The sequence below is a fragment of the Branchiostoma belcheri genome, unplaced genomic scaffold (assembly GCF_001625305.1).
Source record: "Branchiostoma belcheri isolate BF01 breed outbred unplaced genomic scaffold, Haploidv18h27 scaffold21, whole genome shotgun sequence".
NCBI classification, from domain to species: domain Eukaryota; kingdom Metazoa; phylum Chordata; class Leptocardii; order Amphioxiformes; family Branchiostomatidae; genus Branchiostoma; species Branchiostoma belcheri.
In genome coordinates, this window is record NW_017803602.1 from 586,884 (window position 1) to 596,606 (window position 9,723).

Here is a 9,723-nt window from a genome sequence, read left to right on the forward strand (position 1 = left end):
ACATGTAAATGTTAATTTCTTCTTTAATTATGCAAATTACCTCCACATTAACATAATAAATGCATCGTGATGTTAACTTTTGATTAACTTACACATGTACCAAGTATGAAATTCCCATCATTTACCACTAAGGAGTCATAGAATTTTCGCATTAATTATGCAAATTAGGTCATCATTTGCATAATTGGTATCTGGTGATGTTCCATCTGCCATAGATTACATACTAGTACATTACATGTATGAAAGTACTATAATGCAAAACACTGTAATTATAGAATTTCCTCATTAATTATGCAAATTAAGTCCTCATTTGCATAATTTGCAGTTAATTATGTACATCTCTCTCTCAGCTACCTACCTACCAAAAATGATGAAAATACATTGTTTCTATCTGGACTTATTGGCTTTTAAAGATTTCGCCCGAAAGTCCCCTGCAGTTCCAGAACAAGCTGCTAGGGGGACCAAACCCACACCACTCACTAGACAGGACAATCTATCTGCCACCAAAAAATCAAGACCATAGCATATTCAGGACAAAATAGGCTTTATTCTGTGTACAGTAATACTTGTTAATTACTCCGTGTTGATCGTTCTGGTTTGATATGAGGATAACGTCAAAGTTTTAACACACGCCATCGGCCCAAATGGAGATTTGGTGGTGACCACGTTAGTCCGGTACCACATGGTAATCATCTTCCCACACTAGACGGTTTATCCGTAATTTCAGTTCAGAGGGTTTACTTTAGAATATTAATGTGATATGAATATGACTTTTTGGATCATCAAGTGTAATTTATGTATGAGTTATTCATAATAAGGACCAAAGGCAATGGGCTACGTAAAATATATGTGCATGATATCATGTCTACGTTTGTAATAAGGTCCAATAACTGACGGCTGAAAAATTCGTTCAAAGGATCCTTTTTTGTCTTAGCATCAAACAGGTTGTCAATGATCCCCTGATTTGTTTGTGTTACCGATGTTGATAATCCCCTCCTTTCACTCTTCTTTGCCTGCTCTTAAGACTCCAGTCCATAACATTGACACTTGTAAAAGACACTTGTAACAAGTATCCTGGAAAGAATTCTGAATAACATAAATGTTGAAATGCATTGTTTTGTTCGAAGGCAAAGCAAGAGGACAAAAACAATGGCTTACCATTCTTTCTACACCATGTACCAAAGAAAGAACTTTGACCGACCTTTGACCCACTCAAGTACTAAATTTATCGTAGAGTGGGGCTTACGTGGTAGTTTCATAAAGACAACTTCAGATCGATACATGGTCATACAGACAAAGTAGAAAATGTCATGTAAAACTAGTGGCTTGAAGCAGGCCCTACTGTTACCTATTCAGTACTATTGAATGCAATCAAAATGGTGCCGATGCAGATTGGGTAAACATTATATTAGTAATCTATTAAAAGGAAATATGTAACTTAGCAGTGTCTGCTCTCGCTGTTCAATGTTATTTGTTTGTGTAGGACAGCATGTTAATGTCCGAGAACAGAATAACACAAAACAGTTCTACAAAGTGTAGTTAAATTTGTCTATTGCTTACAATTAAATGTAATAGTAGAATTTTTTTGGTAGAATGTACACAACTCATGTTTTAAACAGTTTACTTTTCTCAATACGTTCATATCTATACGTCACTTGTGTACATGAGGCTGTCTGGTATGTGACGTTACAGACCACATGACTGTGACTCACCGTCATGTGTTTTGCCAATGGTCAAAGGTTAGACCAGTTATTAGCCTGGAACCCCAGACTCGTGGATTGGGCATCAAATGTATGAAATAAGATTAAGAGGGCCAAGAGAATCATCACAGCATTGTTGAACAATGTTTTAAACATACACATTTATTTGGGTTTATGGCAAAAGCATCATAGAGATATCTATTGTAAATTGTTGGGTCGGTTTGTATTAGTATCTATTTTTTAAATTTATTTAAACTTGGTAAACTATCAAAAGTTTCATTTTTCCATTGTTTATTGTGTTCATCATTGTTTGGATGTTTTGCATGTGAGATGAAATGTTAGAATGCTAAATACATTCACCACAGACAGAATTTGTGTACACGTTTCACATAGAGGCTTCCAAAGTTTTAGCAATGTTTCTTTATTTACATATATGTAAGCATATCTATTAGGTACATAACGGTCACTGAAGTCTACTTTGTTTATCTTCAAGAGCCATTTATAGGCCATCTTATTCATAAGCATCTGCATACAAAGCCCGAAAACATGGGCCTTTTTAAATCCAACCACCACAGTTAACACCCGGTCTACTTCATCGGGCGGTATGTGCCCAGGTGAGCCCCACAGCAGGGACAGGTGTGACGGACGTCCTTCATACTGTTCACACAGAACGGGATGAAACAACAGCCGAGAAAGCCACTGGAAGAAAACACAACAAGAGGACTATGACCATTCTTGATGTATCAAGAAACTATGGCCCCATTCCCACTAGGATGAAATTGTCCGGATAAAGCCGAATTGATTCGCTTTGATCCGGCTCCGAGCCGGCTTCTAAGCTAGATCAAAGCGAATCAATTCGGCTCGATTCGAACAATTTCACCGACAATATTAATAGTGGGAAAGGGCCCAATTCGTCCTTCATGATACAGAGACCTCCGCGTTTTTGTGAATGCATTGGAGCTGTGGAGGGGATTGTATGATGTAATTTAATCAGATATTCACACCACTTCCTGAATTCCTCCATATACTGCCCACTAGCTAACTGCCATATTCACCTCCCACCCAATATATGCGATGAAATAAGAAAGTAGCTATGAAGAGAAGTCTGCAACCGTCCTTTGGGTTACTAATGGTATAATTCTAACCCTACTTGAGTAAGCCTAGATGAGAGAGTGATTACTCACCCCAAAGCGCAGATGGCCCCACAGGCGACCCATGTGGCCAGTCCTGTGATGACGCTGGTAGTGGTGATGATCCGCTGTCCACAGTTCGTACACTGCATGCTGACAGGGTCCGGACTGAAGGTCGGGGGAACAGCGAGCAGCACGGTGGAGTTCCCAGCTGTAGGAAAGAGTCAATCAGAACTGTTTCATTTTCTGATAATGTATCATAATGTACTTGGACGATACGTTTTCTCTCAACAGTTTCTATCTATGGCTTTACTTCGGAAGAGCCTTTTGTTAGGACTGTTCTCCACTCTTATTTATAAGGATTTCACAAATTGGTGCCTTTAATTTCAGTCACTAGCAAGAAATCGGAGATTTTCAAACTTCCAGAAAATATCATGGAGTTTTAGTGAATTTATTGGCACAAGCAAAGAGAGGCCCGTAAGTACTTGAGCCTATACATGCCCTAATTGGTTACCCCTACTGACATACAGTTACTGTATGGGCGAACCATCCTGTCAATTTGAGGTTACAAAATCAACCTATACTGCCACTCTACTGCAATTCATACCTTACCTTGAGTGATTGCCCCATAGTAAACAGGGGTTCCGGGCTGTGCATACTGGGGTCCATATTGCTGTTGTGGTTGGGGAGGGGTTTCCTCGTTCTGAAGTAACGGCGCTTTAGTGTCCCCCATTTGGACCAGGATCTGAAACAAATTGGATATATGTTATTGGCTGATAGCTTGGATATATGTTACTGGCTGATTACTTGGATATATTATGTCATTGGATGATAACTTGGATATGTTACTGGCTGATTACTTGGATATATTATGTTTAAGACATTTTACCTTGATGAACACTTGTTTCGATGAGTTGTACTGAGACTAGAGGCAGCTATGCCCTTTGCCCTCCAGGTGACCAGAAGTACGTCGATGACGCAGCTACTGTTACACTTGTACCGGGGACGTTTAAACGAATGCCTCTTAACGAAGTAGTATACGACGTGGCAACGACTTACAAAGACTTAAAATGTATGTGGAGAGAGGTGCAAATCATTTATTAATAGTGTTAAACTTGCTTGCATAAATGCATTGCAGTGTTAGAACCACTTACGCTATTTACGTACCAGGCGCTGCCCCCTGCGTTAAGTGGTCGATCCTATGTACATCGCAATGAACAGAACAAACAGAACCTTTGAGCTGTTTTCGTGTGATGTGCTAGTCTCTGAACAGCCATCGCCTGAGAAATCATACAGATATATTGTTTTAGCCAGGTAGCGTATGTATATTTATGAAGATTATTAATCATCCCAGTTTCGTATTCATTACTCCATAGCCGACACTTTTGGTTTTAAGAATTGTATGTATGAGAAATCCACATAAAAAGTGTGTAGGGTTAAGTTCGTATCATAACATGAAGGACTTAGTCATGATATCACATTAGTTACATGATTATGGCTTTCATAAGAATTCAATAACTACACTTTTGAGTCGCCTCATGGTTTTAATTACTTATTGAGATGGATATATTTGTCGAAATGTTATACATTAAAAGCTTGAAATTCTTCAAAAACTATTATTGAGCACGATTGGAAGTCAATACGAAAACAATATTTTCCTCTGTTCAACTTTGTACATTTGTACATTTTCAGGTAGTATTTACAGCAAATCCTCATCCGGTATTATTTATGGCTTAACCTTAATTGATAAACAGCTTGTTTGGGTTGCTAGTTAGCTAGTTGAAATCGTCTCGTTTACATGTGGTTTCCGTACGTCAAAGTCCGTGACTCGTCTGACATGAGAGATCGATATTTTTCTGTTATATTTTCCGGAAGGTTCCCAGGTGAGCCCCACAGCTGGGACAGATGTGACGGACGTCCTTCAGGCTGTCCACACAGAACGGGATGAAACAACAGCCGAGAAAGCCCCTGTGAACACACACGTATGTACATGGGGAGAGGTCTGAGAATTACATTTTAGAGTTAGTATTAGGAGATATGGTAGCAGTCTTCATTTCTGTATTTATACATGTATGTATTTTTCATATCTAGTGATACTGAAACTATATTCTTGGTTGTCCATTGTTGTCGATGAAGACTTCTACATATCACTGACACTATAACGTTATTATGTAGATAGTCCCAAATCAAATCAAATCAAATCAAATCGAAAATCGAGGATTTTAGACCTAATTCAGGGGAGTATTCTTGACCTTCATGTTCAGAGACCTCTGGGAAGAGTTTTTATGGACTTGAACGAATGGATTGGAACTGTGGATGGAATTGTTAATCGGGTAGTACATCACTTCCTGACTGCCCCCGCATATCGCCCCGTTACTCCCAGAATTTCCATCAGTCATTAACCTTGTTCATTTGTGTACCTATTCCTATAGTAATGGGAGTGGGGAAAGAAGAGATATCAGCTGTTACTTACCCCAAAGCACAAATGGCCATACAGGCCAGGTAGGTTGTCGTCCCAGTGACGTATGTTAACTTGGTGAAGATTTGCTCCCCACAGTTGGTGCACTGAATGTGGACCGGAGACGCAGCATTGGTGGGAGGGGGAGAGAGAATGACTGTTGTAGGACCTGAAAGAAATGATATGCCATATATATGTATTGCACAGATTTCGATTCAAAAATACTTCTCCAGTGTTTCCCTACCAATTAGTACGCATCTTTCGTATTGTTCACTCATGTTTTATTATGTGATTCGATCGAGTAGCAAAAACTGTTTTACACTGCAAGAATTCCTTTTCGAACCCCTGGGACAATTACTCATTTCTTCTTCCCCGTACCTTGCGGGATAGCCCCATAAGAAACAGCGCCCTCTGGCGGTGTATACTGGCCGCCATATTGGTTCTGCTGAGCCATGCCCGGAGGAGGAGGTGGCGGTGCAATATCACTGTAGGCTGGAGGAGGGGCTGTAGGTGCCGTCTCCTCACCCTGTATCAGCGGCGTCTTACCGTCTGCCATACTGAGTCTGAAACACCTGCTACAATGTTTTAAATGGACGTTGACAATATAATACATGTACCATGTAGCCACTGCAGTGCGTCTTCATAGTGGTATAGAAATCTACCTACAAGATAACATACTAGTACGTGTCAAATAATATTAGTTGCTAACGTTTTGGTGATGAAGCGTTGTTAGAATAACTTACTGATAGAATATTCCCGTCTAACGCATTTAATAGATGCAGATTAAGACATTTCATTTTGTTTTCTTTGGGAAGGACGACCTTTGAACCTTGGGTCGTAGCAGGTGTATGGTCCTGCTATCGGCAAACAGGAATATCTTAACAAGACTACGCTCCAGAAATTATGTCTGGAGGAACAAGTTTAGATTTTGTCTAATTTAGACTTTGTCCTTACTCTGACTGTCGTTTTAGCCTAATCAAGTTAGTAGACAATAGGTTTACTAACACTTCTGAAAAAAAAACATTTACTTCACCCGGTTTACTTCCTTCTCCAGGTTTAGATAAACCACTTCACCCCGTCTTGAGTTGGAAGAAGTCACTCTATATTCTTACCTTTGCGTATCATAAATTATGGGCACAGCTGGACCTTACCTTCTTCTCGCTGGTGTAGGCGTAACCTTCAGTCGGGTCACATGACACTACGTGTAGTAACCAATCCTGATGGAGTGGAGAAATATCCAGAACACAAAGATACACATACAAAGGAATACATATTTTCTTGTACTGTTATGAATGACTGCTTCACCATGCTAATTTTCTTATTAACTGGTAATTCATTTGAGTAGGTAAAAGCGTCCCCTCTTAGCAAAAATGGATGGTTCCTCAATGCGGTGTCATTTGTGCAATGCAAACAGTGACTATCACGAGTTCAATATTTGCGATTTACATAGCCTGGGCGCCGCGCTTTTTAGGTTGTTGTGTGCACTATATAATCTACCCGAGTTTTCATTCAAGCTACTCTGTGTGTAATTGAAGCTTTTTTGTACATAATCTTTGATCCACTGTAAGACATGAGAGGTATAGACAAGACCGCGTGTAATATATGTATATTTGACTGACAATTGTACGTGTAGTGGCGCCATACATTAATCACCATATCAGTCATATGTAAGTAGTAGAATAGACAGCAGATTTTTCAAACCAATCTTTATTCTGAAAATGATGTTGAACAGTAAGGCCCCCGCCTCCTGGCAGTGAGACTTTCTGTTGTCACTAGCTATAGCCAGTCCAAACACCTCTATACTTAGGATGGCCCCAAGATACTGTCTACGTTACTGATGACGTCAGCGGCTGACTGGATGGTAGACGTTATCGCTGCCACTTCCTTCTTTACTTCCTCCCAACCTGGGGAAATAGTTAGTACACTAGAATATAAAACTCTTGACTTATGTATGTGTAGTGGTGCCATACTTGTACAATCTAAAATATCTTTTATTTCTGCGGCATCAAGCAAACTAAATTGTAGTACGCTTTATACTGAGTACTTATGCACAATATACTAGTAGCAAACTTGTGCTACGAAAGACCGTTATCCTAAAAGCACAATGTGGTACGTACATGCATACGTCAGGTTGTGTTGGTTGTGTGCCATATATCTGAAATATTTCTCACCGTCATCGTTCACTGGTCCGCCGCACATCGTCCTCACTATGCCGGGGAAAGCGGCGCTGCTGTTCGTTGCGCACCCCGATGGCGAATAGAGAACATGTCTGAAGCAAGAAAACTATCTGGTCAAAAGCTGATGCTACCAGTACGTAGGATAGCATACCATTGGTAGTAAATATCGATGTACCGACGAGCCTTTGCAATGAATTATAGATAAGATGCCTGCCAAACATTCACGTTATACAGAGGTCCAAGGCCAGGCAAAGAAAGGCATACCATACCAAGAAGGAACAAAGCAAATAAGCAAACAGGCAAACAAACAACCAGCAGACGAAAAGAAATCGACCCCCATCTATAGGTATGGGACCGTACAGGCATTTCAACGAAACGCCAGCAGGGTTTTGATATGTACTCAATATCATCTCAATTTTAATTTAATGTGTAAATACCAGCATAATGAAGACTCAACAAGTTAGTGGTATTTTGAATAAACATTTCAAAGAAACTTACTTGTTGAAGTGATGCGGCTGCTGGATATCAATGAAAGCTGTGTTGACCTGGACCATCTGGTCGTTCAGACTCCGGACCAGAATAGGACTGTTTGACAAGAATAACAGACGGCATGTGAACGGACTTTGTTTCCAGCTCTAGTTATGCCACTGGGACTACTACCATCTGCAATACCTTCGTATCCACGATATATTCCGTGACATATACAATGTACATGTATTAGATTTAGTGGATGGTGTACACACACTTTTGGGGAACAATTTTACCAATAGATTTTGTGCTGTCCAGCTAGCCAATACAAACAGGACTGAATTCGAAAATTATTAATTTGATAACTAACCGTTCTCATGAAGTCGTTTAACTTATTACCTTCGCCAAGAAGGTTATGTTTTCAGAGGCGTTCGTGTGTCTGTTTGTCTGTCTGTCTGTCTGTCTGTGACCACGATAACTCGAGAAGGCTTAAATGGATTGTCTTCATACTTGGTAGGTGGGTAGGTCCTGATGAGACCTCAAAATGATTAGATTTTGGGCCCCCTGGCGGCTTGTTGTGGTACTGCAGCGGAACTTCCGGTTTTGATATCTCATGATCTGGACATGCTAGGGTCACGAAATTTGGATGGTAGGCAGCTCTTGTGCTGGGGAAGAAGTGACGTAGGTTTGGGCCTCCTAGCGGCTTGCTCTAGAACTGCAGGGGCATTACTTTACACATATTCAAAAGAGGATAACTCAAGAACCGGTTGACGGATCGTCATGATTTTTGATATGTAGGTAGCTTAAGTGATGCTTGACATAATTATGCAACAATTATGCAAATCTGGATATAATTTGCATAATTTATGAGGAAATTCTATGAATCAGCTTCATTACATTATAGGACTATTTAAGCTTGTGATACATGTAAGTGAGAACAAGAGAAACACAGGCAGATATTGATTATGTAAATTAACACTTAATTTGCATAATTAATGAGAAAATGTTATAAATTCCATAATGGTAACTGCCTGGAATTTCATACTTGGGGTATTTGAAAGTTAAGTAAAGGTGAACATCATTAAACATAACTTATTCAAATGAGGACCTCATTTGTATAATTTATGAGGAAATGACAGAATAGCTTTCTTTGTTAAGATAAGGCTGTCTTTTGGTGGAGAATATGATCAACTGATATAATTCATGCAAATGAATTATATTGCATAATCCTATTTGCATAATCAGGAAGAATAATCTTTACTTTGTCAGTCATAAAGATCAACATCACTTGGCGAAGGTATGAGATCGTTGAACTCTAGTAATTAAAAATCAAATATATATAAACAAAAAATATATAATATTATATATATAAATATACTTCTGTCATAATAGAGGAAGGTAAATTGTAAAAAGAAATTATTATTTTGAGTTTTCAAAATTGAAAAGAGACATTGTGAGAAAAATCATCAACTTTGCCTACTCCTTCTTGTCGATTGCTTGTACCCGATCTTGGAAGCCTTCTGCCGCTGCAATGTAGTTGTAGACGGCTGAACGTAACGCGTCTGAGGATGATACGACGATGGTTATATATCTTTTCGATATTACGAAAGTATAGCGTAACCAATAGAATACACACACACACACACACACACACACACACACACGCGCACACACACATATATATTGGTTATGCTGTACTTGTAATATGGAAAAGAAAAGGCACATGTGGTATAAAATGGCAATTATGTAAGAATAAAAACGGAGAAATTAACTATTTAATTAAACAATAA

At 39.3% G+C, this 9,723-nt stretch overlaps 2 protein-coding genes across 2 annotated transcripts; both read right to left on the reverse strand.

The window, feature by feature from the left end:
* Nucleotides 1-2,105: 2,105 nt before the first annotated feature.
* LOC109469867 (lipopolysaccharide-induced tumor necrosis factor-alpha factor homolog) lies at nucleotides 2,106-3,839 on the reverse strand. Its single transcript, XM_019768625.1, has 4 exons — nucleotides 3,720-3,839; nucleotides 3,443-3,575; nucleotides 2,885-3,041; nucleotides 2,106-2,399 (listed from the first exon to the last, which is right to left on the reverse strand). Exons 2-4 carry the CDS (start codon nucleotides 3,561-3,563, stop codon nucleotides 2,288-2,290), a joined length of 390 nt encoding a protein of 129 aa, XP_019624184.1. The 5' UTR covers nucleotides 3,564-3,575; nucleotides 3,720-3,839; the 3' UTR covers nucleotides 2,106-2,287.
* Nucleotides 3,840-3,997: 158 nt separating this feature from the next.
* LOC109469866 (lipopolysaccharide-induced tumor necrosis factor-alpha factor homolog) lies at nucleotides 3,998-6,453 on the reverse strand. Its single transcript, XM_019768624.1, has 4 exons — nucleotides 6,440-6,453; nucleotides 5,667-5,860; nucleotides 5,304-5,457; nucleotides 3,998-4,798 (listed from the first exon to the last, which is right to left on the reverse strand). Exons 2-4 carry the CDS (start codon nucleotides 5,842-5,844, stop codon nucleotides 4,690-4,692), a joined length of 441 nt encoding a protein of 146 aa, XP_019624183.1. The 5' UTR covers nucleotides 5,845-5,860; nucleotides 6,440-6,453; the 3' UTR covers nucleotides 3,998-4,689.
* Nucleotides 6,454-9,723: the final 3,270 nt, after the last annotated feature.